Raw genomic sequence first — 24,825 nt, 5'->3', positions numbered from 1 at the left:
ACAACACTTGCATTAACGGGGTCCCAGAAGGAGAAGAGAGGAATAGAGGAACAGAAAACTTCTCTGAAGAAATAGCTGAAAACTTCCCTAACCTGCGGAAGAGAGCAGCCGTTAAAGTCTAAGACTCACAGAGCACCCCAAACAAGTTGAACCCAAGGAGGTATATATACCAGGACATATAAAAATTCAAATGCCAAAAATTAAACTTAAGAGAGAATCTTAAAGGCAGGCAGAGAAAAGAAAATCGTTATGCAAAAAGGGAATCCCTTAAGCTATCAGCTGGTTTTTCAACAGGAAAATCTGCAGGCCAGAAGGGAGTGAGTGGCATGATATATATTCAGTGCTGAAAGGAAAAAAACCTACTCTACCTGGTGAAGTTCTCATTCAGAATTGAAGGAGAGAGAGAGTTTCCCAGACAAAAGCTAAAAGAGTTCATCATCTAAACATTAGAAGAAATGTTAAAAGGACACCTTAATTTTTTCAATTTCAATTTAATTTTTTCAATTTAATTTTTTAATGTTTATTTATCTTTGAGAGAGAGACACACACACACATTGTGCACAGTGTCAGGACAGAGAGAGAGGAGACACAGACTCTGATGCAGGCTCCAGGCTCTGAGCTGTCAGCACAGAGCCCAATGTGGGGCTTGAACCCACAAACTGTGAGATCATGACCTGAGCTGAAGTCAGATGCTCAACCAACTGAGCCACAGAGGTGCCGCTGAAGGGCACATTTAAATGGAAATGAAAAGGTCATACCTAGAAGTTAGAAAATTATGGAAGAGAAAAATTCCCCAGTAAAAGCCAACATATGAAGATATAGATTAATCACTTATAAAACTGGCATATAGGTAAAAAGATAAACAGTGGTACAATCAATTATATCTATAAAAATTAGTTAAGGGATACACAAAATAAAAATATATAAAATATGACATCATATGCATAAAACATGAACGGGGTAAAAATGTAGTGCTTTTAAAAGATGTTTGAACCGGGGCACCTGGGTGGCTCAGTCGGTTGGACGTCCGGCTTCAGCTCAGGCCACGATCTCACGGTTTGTGGGTCTGAGCCCCCCACTGGGCCCTGTGCTGATACTTTGGAGCCTGGAGCCTGTTTCAGATTCTGTGTCTCCCTTTCTTTCTGTCCCACTGCTGCTTGCACTCTGTCTCCGTCTCTCAAAAATGAATAAATGTTAAAAATAAGTAAAATAAAATAAAAAATATGTTTGAACCTCAGCAACTGTCAACTAAATACAGACTGCTATATACATAGGATGTTATATATGAACTTCATAATAACCACAAACTAAAAGCCTGTAATAGATACACAAATAATAAAGAGAAAGGAATCCAACCATAACACTAAAGAAAGTCAAATTATAACAGACATGAATAAGAGAAGAAAAAAAAGGAACAGAGAACTATAAAAACAACCAGGAAACAATTAACAAGCAATAGGTACATACTTATCAATAATTAACTGTAAATGAGCTAGATACTCCAATCAAAGGACTGAATGGATTAAAAAAAACAAACAAACAAAAAGAACAAGATCCACTTACATGCTACCTACAAGAGACTCATGTCACACCTAAGGACACATAGAAACTGAAAGTAAAGGGATAGAAAAAGATATTCCATGCAAATTGAAGTGGAAAACAACCACGAGGAGCAATACTTATATATATCAAAATAGACTTTAAAAACAAGGACTGAAACAAAACACAAAGAAGGGCATTACAAAATGATAAAGGGATCTAACCAGAAGATATAACAATTATAAATATCTATGTACCCTACATAGGAGCACATAAATATGTAAAGCAAATATTAATAGACATAAAGAAAGAAAATGACAGCAATACAATAACAGAAGACATTAATGCCCTACTTACATCGATAGATAGATCATCCAGCCAGAAAAGTAAGGAAACAGTGGCTTTGAATGACACAGACCAGATGACTTAACAGGTATATACAGAACATTCCATCCAAACAGAGCAGAATATACTTCTTTTCAAGTTCACATGGAACATTCTCCAGGATAGTTCACATGTTAGGCCACAAAACAAGTCTCAGTAAATTTAACATTAAAATCCTATCAAGCATCTTTTCTAACCATAAAAGCATGAAACTAGAAATCAGTTATAAGAAAAAAAAACTGGAAGGAACACAAATATGTGGAGGCTAAACATGCTACTAAGCATCCAGTGAGTCAATAAAGAAATGAAAGAGGAAATAAAAAAACACCTGGAGACAAATAGAAACGGGAAACAATGGTTCAAAATCCTTGGGATGTAGCAAAAGCAGTTCAAAGAAGGAAGTTTATAGCAATTCAGGCCTACCTCAAGGAATAAGAAAAACTTCAAATAAGCAATCTAACCTCACAAAAAAAACAACAAAAAAGAACAAATCACAAAGTTAATAGAAGGAAGAAAAATATAAAGATCAGAGTGGAAATAAGTAGATACTTAAAAAGATAGAAAAGATCAATTAAACTAAGAGCTGGTTCTTTGAAAAGAAAAATAGAATTGATAAACCTTTAGCCAGACTCATCAAGGAAAAAAGAGACTCAAAAATAAAATCAGAAATAAAAGAGGAGAACTGACACCACAGACAGAGGATAATTAGAGACTACTATGAAAAACTATATGCCAACAAATTGGACAAACTAGAGGAAATAGGTAAATCCTGGAAACACAATATTCCAAGACTAAATCAAGGAGAAACAGAAAATTTGAATAGACTGATGACTAGCAACAAAATTGAGTCAGTAATCAACTCCCAACAACAAGCAAAAAGTCCAGGATCAGATGGCTTCACATATGAATTCTACCAAACATTTAAAGATGCGTTAATACCTATCCTTAAACTATTCCAAAAAATACAAGAAAGAATACTTCCAGACTCATTTTTTAAGTCGAGCATTATCCTTACACCAAAACCAGACAAAGACACTACAAAAAAAAAAAAAAAAAATTACACGCCAATATCCCTGATAAACGTTGACGCAAAAATCCTCAGCAAAATTTTTGCAAACTGAATTCAAAAATACATTTAAAGATCACATATCACCATCAAGTGGCATTTACTTCAGGGATGCAAGGATATTCAATATCCGCAAATCAATCAACATGATATAACATATTAACAAAACACATGATCATCTCAAAAGCTGCAGAAAAAGCATTTGACAAAATTCAACACCTGTTCATGATTAAAAACTCTCAACAAAGAGCATGTACAAGGAACATACCTCAAGATATTAAAAGCCATATGTGACAAACCCACAGCTAACATACTCAGTGGTGAAAAATTGAAACCTTAGGAACAGGACAAAGATGTTCACTTTCACCACTTTCATTCAATATAGTCCTGGAAGTCTCTAGCCACAGCAATCAGATAACAAATAAAAGGCACCTAAATTGGTAAGGAAGGAGTAAAACTATCACTATTTTCAGAGGATATGATACCATATATAGAAAAGCCTAAAGACTTCACCAAAAACCTAGTAGAATAAATGAGTTCAATAAAGTTGCAAGATACAAAATTAATATGCAGAAATCTATTCCAATGCTATACACTAATAACAAACTAGCAGAAAGAGAAATTAAGAAAACAATCCTAGGAGCACCTGGGTGGCTCAGTTGGTTAGGCAGCCAACTTCGGCTCAGGTCGTGATCTCACAGTTTGTGGGTTGGAGTCCTGCATCAGGTTCTGTGCTGACAGCTCAGAGCCTGGAGCCTGTTTCGGATTCTTTGTCACCCTCTCTTTCTGCCCCTCCCTCACCCCTGCTCTCTCTGTCACTCTCTCAAGATTAAATAAACATTAAAAAAAAAAAAGGAAACAATCCTATTTACAATTGCATCAGAAAGAATAAAATACCTAGGTGAAAGGTACGTACTTTGAAAACTATGAAATGTTGATGAAAAACACTGAAGACAACACAAATAAATGGAAGGACATACCATGCTCATGGACTGGAAGGATATTATTAACATGTCCACACTACCAAAGCAATCTACAGATTCAATGCAATTTCTGTCAAAATGCGAATAGTATTTTTCACAGAACTAACAGAAAAAAATCTTAAAATTTGTGTGGAACCACAAAAGATCCCAAATAGCCAAATCAGTCTTGAGAAGAACAAAGCTAGAGGTATCACAACCTCAGATTCAAACTACACTACAAAGTAATCAGAACAGTATGGTACTGGAACAAAAACAGACACTTAGATCAATAGAACAGAACAGAGAGCCCAGAAATAAACCCACTCTTATATGGTCAATTAACCCATGACAAAGGAGGCAAGAATATCCAATGGGGAAAAGACAGCCTCTTTAATAAATGGTGCAGGGAAAACTGGACAGCTACATGCAAAAGAATGAAACTGGACCATTTTCCTACACTATACACAAAAATAAAATCAAAATGGATTAAAGACCTAAATGTAAGACCAGAAACCATAAATCTCCTAAAACAAAATATAGGCAGTAAACTCATGGATGTCAGTCTCAGTAACATTTTTGTGAATTGGTCTCTTTAGGCAAGAGAAACAAGCAAAAATAAACTGTTGGACTATATCAAACTAAAAAGCTTCTGCACAGTGAAGGAAACTATGAACAAAATGAAAAAGCAACCTAGTGATTGGGGAAGATACTTGCAAATGCTATAAGGGGTTAATATCTAAAATATATAAAGAACTCCTACAACTCAACACCAAACAAGCAAAACAAAAGAATCTGAGTTAATAATGGACAGAGGACCTGAACAGTTTTCCAAAGACGATACACAAATGGCCAACAGACACATGAAAAGATGCTCAACACCACTAATCAGGGAAATTCAAATCAAAACCATAATGAGATAGCACCTCACACCACACAGAATGGCTATTATAAAAAAAAAATAACAAGTGTTGGAAAAGATGGGGAGAAAAGGGGACCCTCATGCACTGTGGTGGGAATGTAAATTGATGCAGCCACTATGAGAAATAGTAGGCTCCTTAAAAAATTAAAAATAGAAATATTGTACAATCGAGTAATTCCACTACTGGGTATTTACTCAAAAAAAAAGTAAACACTAATTTGAAAGGATATATGCACCCCTATGTTTATTGCAGCATTGTTTACAATAGCCAAGTTATGGAAGCAACCTAATCATCCATTGGAGGATGAGTAGATAAAGAAGATGTGGTATATTCTTTGGAATATTACTGGTCAATTAAGAAAAAAAAGAAATCTTGCTCTTTGCAACAATATGGACAGACTTACAGGGTATTATGCTAAGTGAAATACATCGGACAGAGAATGACAAATACTATATGATTTCACTTATATGTGGAATCTAAAAAACAAATGAATAAGCAAATAAAAAAAACCAGGAACAGGCTAATAAATACAGAGAACAATCTGGTGATTGCCAGGGATGAAGACATGGGAGTATGGGCAAGATCGGCAAAAGGATTCAGTTATAACGAACCTCCAGTTATAAAGAACTTATGGAGGTGAAAAGTACAGCATAGGTAATATAGTCAATGGTGTTATAACTTTGTATGATGACAGATGGTAACTACACTTATTCTGATGAGCACTTTGTACTATAAATAATTGTTGAATCATTATGTTGTACATATGAAGCTAATATTCTAGGTCAACTATACTTCCATTAAAAAAAAAATGGAGATCTCACGTCCTGATTTCAAAATACATTACAAAGCTACAATAACCAAAGCAGTGTGGTACTGACATAAAGACAGATATATAGAGCAATGGAATATAACAGAGAGCCCAGAAATAAACCCTCCTGCCTATGGCCAAATGTTGCACACGGTGTCAGGACTGTTTAATGAAGAAAAGACAATCACTTTAAGAAATGGAACTCAGAAAACTAGATACCCACATGCAAAAGAATGAAGTTAGACCCTTATACCACACATAAAATTAAATTAGTTCTTATATTTAAGTCTTTAATCAAAACTATAAAACTCCTAGGAGAAAACATAGGGGAGAAGCTTCTGGACACTGGATTTGTCACTGATTTATTGGATTAACACCAAAAACAAAGGCAAAAGAAAAAAATGGAACTACATTGAACTTAAAAACATATGTATCAATGGGGCACTTGGCTTGTTCAGTCAGTAGAACATGTGACTCTTAATTTTGGGGTCATGAGTTTGAGCCCCATGACAGGCATACATAAAAACAAAAAACTTTTGTGCATCAAAGGGCACAATTAACAGAGTGAAAAGGCAACCTATGGAATGAGAGAAAATATCTGCAAATCATATATTTGATAAGGGGTTAATAGCCAGCATATATAAAGGACTTCTTCAACTCAACAACAAAAACCCCAAGCAGACCAACTAAAAAATAGGCAAAGGACTTGAATGGACATTAATCCAGGGATGATATACAAACAGTCAACAAACAGATGAAAATATACTCAACATCACTGATTATTAGAGAAATGCAAATTAAAGCCACAGTGACATATCACTTTACACCCATTATGATGACTACTGTAAAAAATAAGTAACTAGCATTGGCAAAGATATGAAGAAATTTGAACCTTTGTGCACTGTTGGTGGTAATGTAAAATGGTGGCGCCTCAATGGAAAACACTATAGCTACTCCCCTCAAAATTAAAAATGGAACTACTATACAATCTAGTGTTTCCACTTCTGGGTATATACTGGAAAGGGTTGAAAGGAGGATCTCAAAGAGCTATTTACACACCACGTTCGCAGCAGTGTTAATCACAATAGCCATGAGGTAGAAGCAACCCGAATGTCCACTGATGGATGATTGGATAAACAAAATGTGGCAAATACATATAAGGAAATATTATTCGGCTTTAAAAAGGAAGAACATCCTGTCACATGCATCAACAAGAATCAACTTTGAGGATATTATGCCAAGCACAATAAGCCAGTACGAGAAGACAAGTATCGTGTGATTCCACTTACGGAGGTATCTAATCAAATTTATAGAAACAGAAAGTAGAACGGTGGTTGCTAGGAGCTGGGGGGAAGAGGAAATGGATTTTTTTTTAATGGATATAGAGTTTTAGTTTTGCAAGATGAAAAAGTTCTAGAGCTCTGCTGCAGAGCAATGTGAATGTACCTAACAGTAGTAAACTGTACATTTAAAAACAGTACGGCAAATTTTATGTTATGCATTTTTTATCACTTTGCACAAAAGGCAAGGGTGCCTGGCTGGCTCTCAGTCCCGAGCATGCAACTCTTGATCTCAGGGCTGTGGTTTTAGGCCTCCTGTGCAGTGTAGAGATCCCTTAAAAAATAAAATCTTTTTAAAAAGCGGAGGGGAAGGCAGAGAGATGGTTCCAACAGGAGGAGGGTGGAGTCTGAGGGTGGAGAGTGTTTATGGAGAACAGGCATAGTGGTATTCCACTGAGTTATTATGTTATAAATACTGAGGGGGCTTTTTTTTGGGGGGGTGGATAGTTTGATCTCTTTCACTGAAAGTACAATATAGAGCCTGCTATGGATTAAAAGAAAAAAAAAATTGGATCCTTAAATGGTTTTGAGAGATCAGCCCCTCAGACTACACGTTAAGGTAAGTGTCCCTAGGGGATGTCGCTGAGCCTTGGTCAGAGACCAGGCCCAGACTAGAAGGGCCCTTGGAAAGTCCATTTGTTCCTGGAAACTTAGGTATTAGTTTTGAACGGTCTTCGAGAGCCCGTCGGGTCTGCAGTACCTAGCCTCTCCCATTGGTCTCCGTATTTTGCAGGGTCAGAGAGGAGCCGCTCATCACAGCGCTTCTCCAAGCAGAGTAGCGCCTCTACTTTCAGTTCCAAATCTTCATTTGGCTAATGTAGGATAATAGTAACCTCAATTTCTTTGGTTTTTATCATTTATTCAAAGGTCAAACTTACCCTGCAAAGAATAGTAAACTAATAAATTACCATCATAATGCTATAATTTATTGGGCACCTACTAACACATCAGACTATGCTAGGCAATTTGCCCATTTAATGTTTTATCCCCCCAAAACTGCACTAGAATAAAACATTCCTATTTTATTATTCCCATTTTACAGATGAACTTAAAGAAATTAAGTTGCTTGCCTGAGGCCCACACAGGAGACAGCTAGGATTCAAGCTGAAACCTGCCGTATACCTAAGCCTAGACCCTTTGCACGATGTTCTCTCACCTCCATAGTCACAGAGTTACAATTAGAAGGACTGTGTGGTCTAGTCATTTTATTTCAAATGAAAAGAGGTAAAATACTCCCTTTTTCATCTATTTTACTTATTTAATAGATTCCCCAAAGCAGTCTTCCCTAATTGTTTCTGCTTACTACTGCTCTTACTAGGAGAACAAGAAAAATGCTGGTACCTGCCCAGAAACTTACTAGAGGATGAAGAATTAATACAGATGTTTATGTAGTGATGTATTCCTCCAAGTGTCGACCACCGTTCTTCCCAGACACAGAATCTAGGAGTCTTCATTGCACAGGTCACTTACTGAACTGACAAACACTTAAATTTCAAAGTTGTTAAAACCAATTTTAAGTCTGGAACTGAAGGATGTAATACAGAATAGAAGAAGTCACTTACTTAGAAAAACTGTGGATATATTTTCGTCTTACATTTCTCATAGCAGAGAGTACATTAATATTCATTTTCCCCTAATACCTAATAAGAAGAAACGCCTATTTTTTTTTAAATACTTAAGACTACTCACTAAAATCAGTATCTGAAAAGCTTTCAGTTGTCCATACGGAAAAACAAACGCTCATGTTTGTTACCACTTCCTGAGAATGAAGGAGCCCTGACTTCTTGCTTCTGTTAGTCTGTATCACGTTAGAAAGAAGGAATAGGCAGTGGTTCCAGGAAGGTGTGGTGACTCTGAATTCGGTTCAGAAGCTGCTGTGCCACAGGCTTGAATTCTGTTTCCCACTGGAGTTTGTGGTAGTTTTTTAGGTCTGGGTCAAAACTGCCATCCAGTGCTAGTTCTTCATCTGTATCCGAAAAATTAAAATCACAGCAATTAATTTGGGATGTAATCCTATTGGTTAACATTTAAATTTTGATGGCGTAAGTTAAATTCATCCTGGGTCATTTCTAATTCCAATGTGACACAGTTATGCTTTGGGGCTTAAAAATGTTTGCTTTTGGCTATTTTTTTTTTATAGAAGTTAATTCTTGGGGCACCTGCGTGGCACAGTGTCTAACTCAATTTCGGCTCAGGTCATGACACTCTGGTTTGCGTGATCGAGCCCGAAGTTGGGCTCTGTTGCTGGGTGTGGAGCCTGCTTAAGATTCACTCTCTCCCTCTCTCCTTCCCCCACTTGCTCTCTCTTTCTAAATTAATTAACTTAAAAATTAAAAAATTAAAAGTATAAAAGTAGTTCTTCACTATGAAAAGGACAATAATCTTCTCAAAAGAAAAATTCTAGATTGCATTGAGCTCTTATTTCAACTAATCCCCAAGTGTTTGTAGCCACATCCAAAAGTCAGATCACCATTTCTCAGGAGAAACAAAATAGTAATAGTTACTCTTTATCTGCACTTTAGAAAAGTGAATTACTTCAGTGGCTGACAGGTATAAAAGGAGTCAGGGAATCCTTTCGGAAAGTAACACAGTTGAATTTGACACTTGATTTGAAAATCCATTTTGCTGGCTTCGAAGCAGCCCCCCTGTAACTTCCTTGAAAAGGCCCCTGCGCTCTCACTGGTAACAGTGACAAGTGGGAGACTTTGAGAATCTGAAGTAGTATTAGGACCCCAAGTGAGTCCATATATAATGTAGAAAAGCACTAGTAAAAAAGAAAATGCAAAATTACAACCTTAATTTGTTTCTTATTCCAAAGGCACCCTGAATTCTGTAAACACTGAAAGTATATCCAACCGAAATAGGAAGATAAACGGTCGCTAAGGTTTCTGTGCCAATATTTTTGCTTGTTTATATTGGGCCTCACCCCCCAAGGGAAGGACTTTAGGAATATGGACCGGCCTGCTGGTCAGAAGACCAGCTTTTCCACTTCCTAGGTCTGTGGCTGAGGCAGACTTCATAAGCCCTAAAATGACCACAGATATTGCTACTTACATAACTTGCAAACTTGTGTCATAGGGCCAGTTAAAATCCTATTATCAAATGCTTCATTACTGTTTACATCAAATTTTCTGCACTGAATATTTTCATACATCCTGTGTACCTTGGCACTACTGGTGTTAGTAGTTAGATAAGGAATCCCAGTTTGTACCTCCCCCTCCTTTCCTCCAACCAAGAGGACAGCTATGCAGCTGGGAGATAAGTTCCGGACAGACACAAACACTTCAGCAGGGCACTCCCTTCGAGGCACTCTCCGCCCCTGTAGGCAAACCTGGACCCCCCCACTCCCCAGGCAAACCAGGGCCTTGAGGGGAGGAGGATGTGGATGGCATTCTCGGCCTTCAAAGCCCTTATTGGGCTATTTCCAGACAAGAGAAGCCTGAGAGACTGAGAGCTTTCAGATTTCTTGATCCTCTTCCTGCTTACTCTTTTCTAGGTTTTCTGAGCACAAACTCCTGTCAGACAATGAATTCTCTTATTTAATGCCCTTCTTTCCAAAGAGTCTTAGGGCTGTCAGCTGCCTAGGCACTTGGCAGTTCCTTCTTCTGCACAGGCTTTGGTTGGATTTAGTGGGTTTAGCAAATCTCTGTTTGGGTGTTTTAGGGCTTTTTTCAGTCTAATATCAAGACTGTGTTACTTTTCTTGAGGTCTGGCCTATGGCTAGTTAATTCACCTCGAACCCTATTAATTGTAAATTGGTTTAGACAAGATAACAAAAGTGGCCAAACAGTTACAGGTAAGCAAAAAGCAGTCTGAAGTGTGAAAGTAAATACAGCAAATCCATAAGAAAGTGCCCTACTACACTAGGTATTAAATTTTGGAATGTGTTGTCTTTGTGTAAAGAATAGCAGAGGCAAATTCAAGAACAATTTAGATCTATGATTTTCAAATTCTTGACTGTGACCTAAAAAATAACATGTCATCAGGACAATACATAATCACTTATATATTTATTTACAATTAACCATTTCACAAGAGAATACTTAATCTTATTGCATGTAATAATATTCTGATATTTTCTTCTTTGCTACCACCTCTTTTTTAAAGATGTTGGACACAGGGTGAAAAGCATCAATTTTGATAACCAGTCGTTCTTAAGCTTTCTGTGTGCACAGCATACTTCTAATACTAGAATAAAGGGAAGGTTTTAGAAAAGTATAGAAAGGAGTAAAGAACCCAAAATAAATTTCTCAGTAATCATTACATCATGATCTCTGTTGTCGTTTAAGTATCCCGTTTGCCCCTTTAATGTGATCCTTTAACTTGAACACCGGGTCTCACTCTATCCCTGGTCTCATAACCTAGGTGCTAAGTTGCACATACCCCATGATGAACATAAAATAACCTGTATCCTTTAGTTAATAATAACACACTGATCCCCAGTTACCAGCTCTTTTGAGAGAGGCTCATGGTAGAATGGTGAGCCAGACTAGTGTACATCACTTGAGATAAATATCAAGACAAACACACTATTGATGAGTTTATAAGAAGTGACGGCAACACATCAGAACATTTTAGACAACATTCTTTTTAAGCCACTTTCCTTTTTTTTTTTTTTTAATAATGTTTTCTATTTATTTTTGAGAGACAGAGAGAGACAGCACGAGCAGGGGAGGGTCAGAGAGAGAGAGAGGGAGACACAGAATCCAAAGCAGGCTCCAGGCTCTGAGCTGTCAGCACAGAACCCGACGCGGGGCTCGAACCCACAAACTGTGAGATCATGACCTGAGCCGAAGCCAGACACTCAACCGACTGAGCCACTCAGAAGCCCCATTAAGCTACTCTCCAAAAAGAACACCAACATCCCAATGTCCTAATCATGTTGAGAACTATTACTTTCTCCTTTTTTTTGTTTTTCCTCAGTCACCCATCAAAAAAAAAAAAAAAAGTTGGCTAACTTCTATTACTATATGAATTCATTGCCTGGTCATTATTTATAAAAACAGTGGGGTTTTGTGATTTAACAGCTCATCCTGTTTTCTTTTTTTTTTTTATCCTGTTTTCAAAATGGCCAGCTTTTTAGCTATCTTTGTGAAATAATTGGAGTTCAAGTACACTCTCACTCACCTATCCGTATACATTGGTGTGTCCCAGCTGGTCAGAAATAGCTACAGCCCCGCCAGAGGGAAGGGTCTGAGGCTGGCACTGCACAGGGAGAGACCAGGAAAGAGCCCAGTCCTTAGAATGTGTAAGGAGGGCCTTGTGATCACGTGAGATTCATGCACACTGTGGCTCCCTGATCAAATGTATTTATTTTTGCTATCCATGCCACAGTCCCCTTCCACAGGTTAGGGTGAGGACTTAGAAAGTTAGCCAATCAGGGTGCTTGGGTGGCTCAGTCTGTTAAACATCTGCCTCTTGATCTTGGCTCAGGCATGATCTTACGACTCCTGGGACCCGAGCCCCCCATTCGGCTCTGTACTGACAAAACAGAGCCTGCTCAGGATTCTCTCTCCCTCTCCCCTGCTCATGCTCTCTTTCTCTCCCTCTCACACACAAAATAAATAAACTTAAAAAAAAAAAAGCAAGCAAGCAAGCCAATCTACAGACCTCTATCAAGGATCTACTTGGTATGAGGCAATATCGTTTCCCTAAAGTGGCTCAGCTGGAGCGGGGAAACAAGATTAAAGTTACAAAACAGTAACGCAGGAGAAGTTTACGATTGCTTTTAAGAAGCACAGATTTCCCATAACTCAACTGTGGGCTTGAAAAGGTATGCGAGAAGGGTCTGCAGGGACTGGCAGCACCAGGCTAGGCAGGTAAGGGATACGCACATGCAAAGGCTCAGAGGTTGGGGAAGCACAAGGAGAAGCCCGACCTGGTTCTCAGGGAAGGCTGAGGGAGGGGCTACTAGAATGAAGTACTACACTCTGCAGAGAAGCTGGCTGTGCCCACATCAGGTTCCAGGGGCCCTCATGAGGGGTGCCTCGGTCAGTTAAGCACCTGACTTCAGCTCAGGTCATGATCTCAGTTTGTGGGTTCCAGCCCCACGCTGGCTCTGTGCTGACAGCTCAGAGCCTGGAACCTGCTTCAGATTCTGTGTCTCCCTCTCTCTGCTTCTCCCCTGCTCGCACTCTCTTTCTCAAAAATGAATAAACTTGAAAAAAAATTTTTTATTTAATTAAAAAAAATTCAAAGGGGCCCTTATGCAATACGGCCCCACCATTTTGTTATTTATGGTTGACCACCCCGGACCTACGTGCCTAAGGAAGCCACAGCTAGGCTGTGGTGCAGGCGGCTGCCGCCTAAGCCCTGAAAGCCCAGCACCCCAAGGGAGGGATTCAGCAAACCAACCGCACCTCTTCCCCAAATGGGAGACACATAGAAAGGTGGGCCAACAACAGAGGACACGCCTGCTGAGGGCAGCAGTAAGAAGCCTTGAGAGAGTGGGAGCCATGACCAAGCAGGGACAGTCTGCATCACAGCAGAGACCGAGCAGATGATGGCCTGCCACTGGAGGGGTCACTCGGGAACTCTGGTTTCCTCTGGAACAACCTTCCAGGTCCCCAGTGCCCCTCCAGCAGGCTTTGGGCAATGTGGTTATTTCCTGGCTTCCTTCTTCCCTGCGCATCCTTCCCTTAAACCCCTTCATTGGCCAGGTGGGGATGGTCAAGCCCGGCTGCAGAGCCGACTCACCCGTGGAACTTTGGGGAAAAAAACAAACACAGACAAATGTCCTCACCCCAGAGCTCCTAAATCAGCATTTCTGGGGATGGGGCCAGGACACGAGTGTTTGCTTTCAAATTGCACACCTGATTCCAATGTTCTGCCCTACTTGAGAACTGAATTAAGGCAAGTTGAGCACGGACTTCTGCTCCTGGCAACCTGAGAAAGCTTAGCATTGAGGTGAACCTCAAAAATGTCCTTTTTTTCTTACTCCTATGCCCACAAAATTATATTTCCCTGGAAAGAGCAAATTTCACATTGACCTAGCAATCCTGATTCTTTCAAATAACTTCTGGTTCTGAGTTCCTGTTTAATCACATTGTTCCAACACTTAGAATTTACAAAGCACTTTCACAGCCCCGTTGTGAGGACTTGTGTGTCAGGCACTGTATCAGGCTCTCTGTACAATGTCTCCTTTATCATCCTAACAACCCAACAATTGTCCCTAGCTTAGAGAGTAAAAAATACAAATTCAGGGAGGTTAAGGCCAATGTTAAAAACTTATATGTGACCAAAGAAAGGACTTAAACTCAGAACTGTCTGCCTACGGGCCCTGTGGTCTTTCCACTATGCACTCAGAGGCATAGCTGATCCTCACTACCCCACCCCCCCCCCCCCCGGACCAGAGCAAGGGTTATCAGGTCCCCATCTCGGAGATGAAAAACAGATCCTGAAATTCTCTTGGCAAATCACACCACGAGAGAACACCAGCATGGGACCCACGGCTCCTGAGTCACAGCACAGTGGCTGGGCAATGATACGGACATGGCCTCCGTTTTGGGAAAAAGGATTACTGAAAACATTCATTTACTTATTCAAATCAACTGTTTTTAGACCTAACCCAGAATGAAAAAAATTTCTCCTAAAAAAACCTTTTTTTTTTTAAATGTAAGAAGCTATCCTCTTTCCTTTGGTTTGTATCAGCGATTTCTTCCCTTTCAATGGTCTGAACCCCACTGCAATGTCAGAGTTTCACAGACCCTCCTCCACATCATAACTAATACAGCTGCTAATTAAGATGTACAGATCCATTAAAACCATGACTTGAGAGTAGCTTATGGCCATATTTTGTCAATTCCAACAACGTTATATGTTTTTAAACAACAGCAATAATTTGTGCTGAGATTGGGTATTTAGGGAGTTTGTTAAAAAAAAAAAGAAAAAAGAAAAAGAGTGAATCAGGAGAAACTTAACAGAAGATCATGGGGAAGGGAAAGGGTAAAAAATAATTAGAGAGAGGGAGGGAGGCAAACCATAAGAGATAAATACAGAGAACAAACTGAGGATTGATGGGTGGTGTGGGAGAAGGGAAAGTGGGTGGTGGGCATGGAGGAGGACCCTTGTTGGGAAGAGCACTGGGTGTTGTATGGATACCAATTTGACAATAAACTATATTTTAAAAAAGAAGAAGAAAAAAGCCACAGAAGAAATGGTGACTGTATCCAATGAGTTAGAGTCCTTGTGTCCCCATTGTAAATAACATTCTGCCTCTTCCCAGATATTTCCACACAGCTACTCAATCTTTACCCATGCTGGTCACGGAAAAGAAGATTTCTCCTGCTCTGATAAAATTCACAGACCCACAGTCTGGAGCCTTACCTAAAAAGGATGGCAGTAGGACTAACAGCGTGTTGGTGTCTTCATCTCCAAAACACGACGAAGCGTTGGTGATATTTTCACTGAAGTTCCATAAGGTTTTGCAAACCAAGCAGGCCAGCTGCCAGTCAGTGGGGCCAAAATGTCTTAAACAGTTCACCAATCTGAGTCAATAAAAGTCAAATGAAGAAGTTATTAGAGGGGAGCCTGAGCGGCACAGTCGGTTAAGCGTCCGACTCTTGGTTTCAGCTCAGGTCGTGATCTCACAGTGTGGAACTTGCTTGGAATTCTCTCTCCCTCTCGCTCCGTCCCTTTCCCGCTAGAGCTGTCTCTGTCTCTCTCAAAATAAACAAACTTAAAAAAAAGTTATTGGTCAGAATCTCTTTAATTTTTATATTTTTAGCCTCATGATGATTATCCTGTATTATTTAATATGTACTATATGTAATTCAGGAATTTTTTTTAACATTTCACATCTATAAACTACAAAGAGCTACTATAAGCTACAAAGAGCAATAACCTACTTCCGAATTGTTTTAAGAGTCCAGAGGCACCTAAATTCCCTCTTCAGCCGTAGTAGCTTGGCAGTTCCAAAGGCCGAAATACGTCCATCCCAGAGGAGTGACGAGAGGGGCCCAAGTTCCCTGGGAAACTATTCCCTTTGAAATCTGAGAGTCAGGACTCCATGCCTTGAAACTTACTTTTTAATGCCACCTCCTTCTTTTAGAATGACACGCTTGTCTTTATCCACAGTGAGATTTAGAAGAACGCCACAGGCAGAAAAGCAAATATCTTGATGCTTAGCATCCAGCAGTGCGATCATGAACTTGTGTACTGGGAGGGCAGAGAACAAATGTGGACCAATAAAGCTCAGGGTTCCCAGCTGTACCTTAGTTTACAAATGGCTAAGGGGGAATTGGGGAGTGGCTTGAAAAACCAGACACTCTGCTAGGGGACTTAATCCATTCTTCTAAGGCTCTGCTCATGCCCAGCTGTGGGACTGCCAACATCCACTGCATCTAGAACCTGCTCCCCATCCCTAGATCCTTGATCCCCCAGTAGTGGTGTACCTGACCCAGGCAGCAGCCCCCTCTCCAGGGCAATGATATGGTCCCTTCCAGTAGATAGGTAAAAAAAAAAAAAATCACAAAGCCCAACCACACAGGTGACATTCATCTTTAACATCTGATTCTTCTCAAGAGCCCTTCTGAATCGCAGCAATTTTCTTTAAATACAGAACCCTGGGGGTGCCTGGGTGGCTCAGTCAGTTAAGCATCCAATTTGGGCTCAAGTCATGATCTTGAGGTTCCTAAGTTTAAGCCCTGCACCGGGCTGTCAGCGCAGAGCCTGCTTCAGATCCTCTGTCTCCGTCTCTCTCTGCCCCTCTCCCCACTGGTGTGTTCTCTCTCTCTCTCAAAAAAAAATATTTCCAAAAATTAAATACAGAATCCCGGGGGCGGAGGGGGGGGGGGAAGGGGCACGGAGCAGGGAGTAGGCTCCTGTTGAGATTTTCTCTAAAGTCTTCCAGGACTTGTAAAAGAAGAATAGCTCAATGGCTGGAAACTGGCTGTAGCAAGGCAGGACTTCAGGGTAGGGGCGGCTCAACTCAAGACAGGCTCCCCACCTCTAGGAACCACTTTCCTTTACTTCTAGGAAGTAGAACTATCTGTCCTGTTTTCTTATACCCCCAGCAGGGGCTGGGCAAAGGGTTGGGGAAGGCTGGATAAAGTGCGTGTTCTGCCTCCTCTCTGCCACCTGAGAGGTGGCCATCTTGTTCTGACTCTGTTCCCATTGATGGGTCAGACACATACATGTGTGTGTTTAAGAGTCTAAAGAATGGGCACCAAAATGTTAACAGTTATCTCTGGGGGAGTGAGATGATGGGTGACAGTTTGCTGCTGCTGCTGCTTTCCCCCCCTAATGTCTGTACTACCTAAGTTTGCTATCAGGGATAATTAGGAATTTTGAGGTATTATACTGACATGAAATATTTGAGACATATAGAGGATGGTTATTTTGTGTACCTGCCACCCAGCTTAAGAAATAAAACATTACAGTTTAGCATCTGACTTTAAAAAAATTTTTTTAATGTTTGTTTATTTTTGAGAGAAAGAGAGAGAGAGAGAGAGGCAGAGCATGAGTGGGGGAGGGACAGAGAGAGAAGAAGACACAGAATCTGAAGCAGGCTCCAGGCTCTGAGCTGTCAGCACAGAGCCCAACGCAGGTTCCAAACTCATGAACTGCAAGATCATGACCTGAGCCAGAGCTGGAACTAAAGCTGAAGCCTCATGGACTGAGCCACCCAGGCACCCCTGAACTTTTTTTTAAAGTTTATGTATTTATTTAGAGAGAAAGAGTGTGTGAGTGGGGGAGGAAGGGGGAGGGGCTGAGAGAGAGAGGCAGGGGGAAGAGAGAATCCCAAGTAGGCTCCATGCTGTCAACGCAGAATTGGACCCAGGGCTCAATTCCACAAACCCATTAGATCGTGACCTGAGCTGAAATCAAGCATCTCAGTCAGATGCTTAACTGACTGAGCCACCCAGGTGCCCCAAGTGACTGACTCTTGATTGCACCTCAGGTCATGATCTCGTGGTTCTTGGAATTGAGCCCTGAGTCAGGTTCCTCAGAGGACAGTACTGAGCCTGCTTGGGATTCTTGGTCTCTCTCTCTCTGCCCCTCCCTACCTCAAAATAAAAAAATAAACTCTAATGTTACAGATCCAGTTTTATATCTTTGGGCATCCCTTCCCTTCCAAATGTGACTTCTGTCTTAAGTTTATAATTTCCAAATGTCATTTGTACCTTTATACCATTACCATACAAGTACATCACATAAACAATACTCAAGATTGTTATGCATGTTATAAAACCTATATTAGTGGCATTATTCTGTATACACCTCGAATCCCTAGCTGTTTTGCTCCTGTATTATATGTTTGAGGCTGATCCATGTCGATCCACAAACCTCTAGTTCATTTATTTTATGTAGAACTTTTTTTGCATGAACATAACATTATATATTCACACTTGAGTTTTTTTCCATTTGTTACTATTACAAGTAGGGCTATAATGGACATTCTAGTACTTAAAGGAGAATGTCTCCTGAGTCCATTCTCATGGACAGTACTAATGACTATGGATTATTTGTTTCCCTTAAATACACACACACACAGCTCAGAAGTCAGAGGACCAGCACAAGGGAGAGAGGAATTGTCCGGTTCGAGCCTGGCGTTCCGAGTGGAGAGCCTTCCGTACGGGCAGAACAGCATGTAAAGTGCTACTCATCCCAAAGCGGAGACAAGTATCACATCGTCATGACCCAAGCTCTAGAACTGCTCAGCTGTTTATTGGCAAGAAGTGCACGTTGATGAACACTGAGTATCATTAACTCACCATTTTTCTGCACAATGAAATCACAGATGTCGTGGTCCTGGGAGAGATTTCCAAAAACACGCACAGCCTCCAGGATTCCATCCATGTTATTACTCACAAGAAGCTTTATGAGCACTGGATTTGGGGACCAGAAATAAAGCCAGTGAGTTTAACTTTTAATTTAAAGGCTATTAGGCTCCAGGATCATACTAAATACCGATAACTCAAAAATTCAAAGTGATAATTAAATGCAAACTATAAGAGACTTAAGCAAGAACTTGGACACTAACTTTTCCCCATATTCCAATTTCTTAGAATTGATATCTGTACTAGAAATCAGAAAATATAAACGCCACCAGGTCTGTGTTGAGCTAACAGAGTCAAAATGTTAAACATTCATCTATCCAAACCCGACGCTGAACTTACATTCAGCAATATATAGCTTTTTGTCTTGAATTATGGAATTCTTTACTTGGTAGTAAGATAAGTTGTTGATTGTGGCTGTAGTATTGATCACCAGCTCCTCGCAATCCTCAATTGACTTGTATTCTGAAATATAGTAAGCATCAAAGACTCATTGCAGAGGCCGAAACAATGACATCCTAACTCCAGCAACAGCAGCCCCAGGGACAAGCCACTGTTCCAGGCAAGGTCTGTGCATGGGCACTTGTTTGCTGCTTTATTTCCTGGGACTCTTCCTGCATGGAAATGCATCAGATGCAGAGGACCACTCCTGGCCAGGTTTTGGAACACTCCAAGCTCAGTCCCTCCCGCCAGGGCGTTTGGACAAATTGCGCTGATCTAGGCCCTGTGTTTGTGGTGAAGCGAAGGCAGCACACCAGCAAGCCATGCTTCTCTCGCCCCCACCAGTTTGCCGTGTTCCTGAGCTCTCCGGGGGCTCCACCCCGCGAGTCTGTTCCCTACACTTCTACCTCAAGACAGAATGATCCTCAGGGCAAACTCTTCCCTAACTCCTATCAGTACTGCCCTCCAAACACCTAGACTCTGATCACTTCTCACCTCCTCCACTACCACCTAGCCCATCCCGTACCTCTTAACTGGCTACTCTTCTTCCAGCTTCCTCACCAAGTCCATGCTTAACACCAAGATCCTTGAACCCTAAGTCTGCTAAGGTTGCTTGTCTTACACAGGCTTCAGGCCCTACCTGGGCAGCCCCAGTCTTGACGTCTCTGGCCTCATTTGCTGTTCTAGCCCCCAGGTCCTCAGTGCCAACCACTGGTCTTCCTGCCTTTTTTTTTCCCCAAACATATCAGCATGATCCTCCCTGAACCTTTATACTTCTGCTACTCCCTCTATCTAGAATACACCGTGTTTCCAGTTATCCACTTGGTTCACTCTTCACATCCTCCGGGTTGTTGCTTAGACGTCACCTTATTGAGCACACATCCCTTAATCACCCTATATAAAATAGCATCCATTATTCTCTTCCCCTTACCTTACCTCAAAAAAATGTTTTAATGTTTATTTAGTTTTGAGAGAGAGAGCAAACAAGCGCATGAGTGAGGGAGGGGCAGAGAAAGAGGGAGACACAGAATCTGAAACAGGACCTGTCAGCACAGAGCTCCACATGGGGCTCAAACTCATGAACCATGAGATCATGACCTGAGTTGAAGTCGAACACCCAACTGACTGAGCCACCCAGGAGCCCCTCCCTTTACCCTACTGTTATCTTCTCCATCACACATACAATCATCTGACCTGTTATGTGTTTAATGTTTGTCTTCTAGGCCTAAAATGGAAGCTCCATGAGACTAGGGATGCGTCTGTTTTAGTCACTGTTGCATTCCCAGCAGCTAGAACAGAGCACCTAGGGGTGCTCAATAAAGAATTGCTGGATGTAAGAATGAGTGAAGCAATGAACACTTTACTTAGCACATAAGGCCCTCAGTCATTTTGGCCCTGCGTTTTACTCAGCCTCCAGACTCATCTCCTGGCAGATGTAGAAATGCCACTTAGGAGGCCTGGTTCCTGCTACCCCCACCCTGACAACAGTAGACTTTGGGCAGTATTTGGGAATCCATTGTTTTTTCATCTCTTCCCTTGGTAGGGCAATTCATTAGCTTGTCCAGAAAAAAAATGGGGTGGGGGGATATCTCTTATGTATCACCACCTTCTATAGGACCACACATTTGGCCAGAAGGAATAGTGACTGGCATCTAGGGCAAGAGGGTAGGCACTCACGCTACGAGGCATCTATCATGAACAGCACCAAGCACTTTACGTGCATTTAGCCCCACAAAAGTAAATGGTTAGTAATACTTTAAATGCACTTGCAAGCATTTGAAAGTGCATCTGTCTCAGTCAGCTCAGGCCGCCCTAACAACATACCACAGATTTGGGGCTTAAATAATGGAAATCTATTTTCTCACAGTTTTGGAGGTTGGAAGTCTGGGATCAGGATGCCAGCATGAGTGGGTTCTAGTGAGAAGTCTTCCTGACTTGCAGATGGCCACCTTCTTGCTGTGTCCTCACATGGTGAAGAGAGAGCAAGAGCAAGCTGTGGTGTCTCTTCTTATAGGTCACTAATCCCACCACGACCCTACCTCCATGACCTTGTCTGTATCTTATTATCTCCCAAAGGCTCCATTTCCAGGAACCATCATGCTGAGGGTTAGGGCTTCAACATCTGAATCTGAGGGTTGGGGGATACAATTCAGTTCATATTACCCTCCTAAGATCCCATTTTACATATGAGATCACTGAGCCTGAGAGGAGTTAAACACCTTGCCTGACTTCATAGAATACACATCTGAATCTGGGTCTGACTCATCCATTCTGTTCTTTCCATAGTGTCTCCCTCAGTGCCCACGGGAGCTGATGAGGGCAGTAATTCGCTGCCAAAGGGCACAAGAGAACTACAACAGCCCTCTATAGCTGGTGTAAGAAAGTCTAGAATTTGGAGCTTGCCACTAAGGCAGCAAATCTCTAAATCAGGGAGTTTGCTGAAAGGATTAGTCCTTATTAGAGAAATTTGGGGCGGGGGGGCACCTGGATGGTTCAGTCGGTTAAGCGTCTGACTTCAACTCAGATCAGGATCTCGTGATTCATCAGTTCAAGGCTCATGTCGGGCTCTGTGCTGACAGCTCAGAGCCTGGAGCCCGCTTCAAGTTCTGTGTCTCCCTCTCTCTCTGTCCTGCCCTTATCTAGTGCTCTGTCTCTCAAAAATAACCATTAAAATTAAATTGCTTTCTAATAAATAAATAAAATAAGTATAAAAAGTTTTTTTTTTTAAATTTTAAAAGTCCCTCTGCAATAAGACTGGCCTCAAGAGACAAGTCTGGGGGTTCCATCTTCTCGGGCCCCATGTCCCACGAGTACCTTGTTGCTGTGCCTGTCTTCGGCTTCTTGTCTACACACCTAACATTCTTCCACCATCTGCTCTGAACTCCTTGAAAGCAGCTACTACATTTATTTTTTAGAAAAAAGATTATTTATTTTGAGAGAGACAGAGGGAGTGAGCAGGGCAGGGTCAGAGAGAGAAAAGAACTGAGTACCCCAGGCAGGCTCTGTACTGACAGCAGAGAGCCCGATGTGGGGCTCAGACTCACAAACAGTGAGATCATGACCTGAGCTAAAGTCAGACACTCAACCAACTGAGCCACCCAGGTGTCCCACAATTTTTTAAACCTTGTTATGTGCTAAATGTTTGTGTTCCTCTTCAAATTCATAGGTAGAAGCCCCCACCCACAATGTGACTGAATTTGGAGATAAGGACTGTGAGGAGGGGATAAAGGTAAAATGAGGACATCAGGATGGGGCCTTCATCTGAGAAGCTGGTGCCCTTCTAAGAAGAGGCAGGTAGCATCTAGAAGCTGGAAAGAGCATTCTCACCAGACACCGACCCTGCTGGCACCGTGACCTTGAACTTCCAGCCTACAAAACCATGAGAAGATAGATTTCTGTTGTTTAAGCCAGCCAGTCTGTGGTGGTGCGTTACTGGAATCCTGGGCAGATGAAGATAAACTTCTTTGAGCACATGGCATAGAATGGATTAGGCAGTAAGGACTCAATAATGGATCTTAATGAATAGCAGGGGGTAAAGTTCAAAGGCTACCCCCAATCATTTTCATCAGGTATTAAAGTTTCTTCTACAATGAGAAAATCTTTCACAGAGTCTGGTACATAGGAGCTAAGTTGATCACTCTGGATGGCCCTTAATTTCCCCGCACACTGGTAGGCAGGGGTGCTTGTGGGGAATGAAAAGGCCTAAAAAGTGGAAGAGGGTGCTAGAGACTGAATTATGCCTCCCCCTCAAATTCACGTGTTAAAGCCCTAATGTAATTGTATTTGGAAGTACAGCTTTTAAGGGGTAGTTATGATTAAATGAGGTCATAAGGGTGGATTCCTTACCCAATAGGGCCGGTGGTCTTAAAAGAAGAGGAAGAGAGGGGTGCCTGGGTGGCTCAGTCAGTTAAGTGTCCAACTTCAGCCCAGGTCATGAGCTCATGGTTCGTGAGTTCGAGCCTCATGTGGAACCTGGAGCCTGTTTCAGATTCTGTGTCTCCCCCTCTCTCTGCCCCTTCTCTGCTTATGCTCTGTCTCTGTCTCTCTTTGTCTCTCTCAAAAATAAATAAACATTTAAAAAAATAGTAATAATAAAAGAAGAGGAAGAGAGAGCACGAACCTTCTGAGAGCACACAACCAGGAAAGGCTGTGCGAGGACATAGAGAGAAGGCAGCCATCCTCAAGCCAGGAAGAGAGACCTTACCAGAACCCAACCCTGACGCTACCCTGATCTCAGACTTTCAGCTTCCAGGTGTGAGGAAATAAATCTGCTGTTTAAGTCACCCAGCCGATGCTGTTTTGTCATGGCAGCCCCAGCAAGCGAAAACAGGCGCTGGTCCCAGGACAAGTACCTCAAAGCGAGGCAGCAGCTTTGGAACTGGGGAGTCGGAGAAGCCTGAGGTGCATACCAGCAATATGAAATATTAAAGGCGATTCTGGTGAGGGCTCAGAAAGAAAAGAGGAGAGCTGGAGAAAGAGTCCCATCTTTTTTTTTTTAAGTTTTATTTATTTAAGTAATCCCCACACTAGTATGGGGCTTGAACTCATGACCCTAAGATCAAGAGTCACATGTTCCACCGACTGAGCCATCCAGGAGCCCCATTGCCTTTCAAGGTTTTAGACTTGCTTGGGAACTGCCACTTTTTCCTTTTTTCCGATTTCTCCCTTTGGAATGAGAGTGTCTTTCCTATGCCTGTCCCACCACTATATTTCGGAAGCACATACCATGCCCGGTTTCACAAGAACAAAGAAGGAGAGGAATTCTTCCTCAGGATGTATCATATCTTCAGTCTTACCATATTTGATTTAGATAATATTTAAATGAGACTTAAGAGTTGATGCTGAACTGAGTTAAAACTTTCGGAGTTATTGAGATGGGATGAATGTATTTTGCATGCAAGAAGGACATGAATTTTGGGCAGGGGGCCAGGAGCAGAATACTATTGACTGGATTGCAACCCCTCCCCCAAATTCATATGCTGAAGCTCTAACCTCCAATGTGATTGTATGTGAAGACAGGGGTTTGGGGAGGTGACTTTAAATGAGGCTGTACAGGTGGACTCCTTATCTGATGGGATTGGTAGTCTTCTAAGGAGAGAGAAGAGAGAGGAAGGGAGGGTGAGATGGAGAGAGAGACGGGGGAGAGAGAGAGAGACAGATATCATTCTCTTTCTTGAGTGCACACTCTGGGGAAATGCCATGTGAAGACAGGGTGAGAACACAGCTGTCTGCGAGCCAGGAGGCAAGCGCTCATCGGCAGACACCTTGACCTTGGGCTTTCAACCTCCAGAACCGTGAGAAACAAATTTCTGTTGTTTAAGCCACACAGTCTCTGGTGTCTTGTTATGGAAGAGTGAGATGGCTAATAATGGGGGGACACAAATGACGGGGGGCCATAATTATAGATAATGTGAAAGCCTGAAAAAGAGAAATATAAATAAACTTTAATCACATGGACTAACCCAGGAAAAATTAAGGATTTTAAACTCTTTGTGGTTAGTTTGGCCAATTTTGGTAATCTGATTGGTATACTTTCTTAATTATTGTTTTAGAAAGAGAGAGAGAGCACAGCGAGGGAGAGGGACAGG

General features: G+C 41.4%; 1 protein-coding gene across 1 annotated transcript in view; it reads right to left on the bottom strand.

The window, feature by feature from the left end:
* Nucleotides 1–8,530: 8,530 nt before the first annotated feature.
* Nucleotides 8,531–24,825, bottom strand: part of ARMC2 (armadillo repeat containing 2) — a 101,118-nt gene continuing 84,823 nt past the window's right edge. The window contains exons 13-17 of the mRNA XM_029943293.1: nucleotides 19,139–19,261; nucleotides 18,734–18,847; nucleotides 16,043–16,175; nucleotides 15,345–15,505; nucleotides 8,531–8,985 (exon numbers count right to left, since the gene is read on the bottom strand). Of these exons, the coding sequence (XP_029799153.1) occupies nucleotides 8,828–8,985; nucleotides 15,345–15,505; nucleotides 16,043–16,175; nucleotides 18,734–18,847; nucleotides 19,139–19,261 (689 nt within the window). The 3' untranslated portion in view covers nucleotides 8,531–8,827. The remainder of the gene's footprint in view (nucleotides 8,986–15,344; nucleotides 15,506–16,042; nucleotides 16,176–18,733; nucleotides 18,848–19,138; nucleotides 19,262–24,825) is intronic.

The sequence above is a fragment of the Suricata suricatta genome, chromosome 7 (genome assembly GCF_006229205.1).
Source record: "Suricata suricatta isolate VVHF042 chromosome 7, meerkat_22Aug2017_6uvM2_HiC, whole genome shotgun sequence".
NCBI classification, from domain to species: domain Eukaryota; kingdom Metazoa; phylum Chordata; class Mammalia; order Carnivora; family Herpestidae; genus Suricata; species Suricata suricatta.
This window is presented reverse-complemented; position numbering and strand designations above follow the sequence as displayed.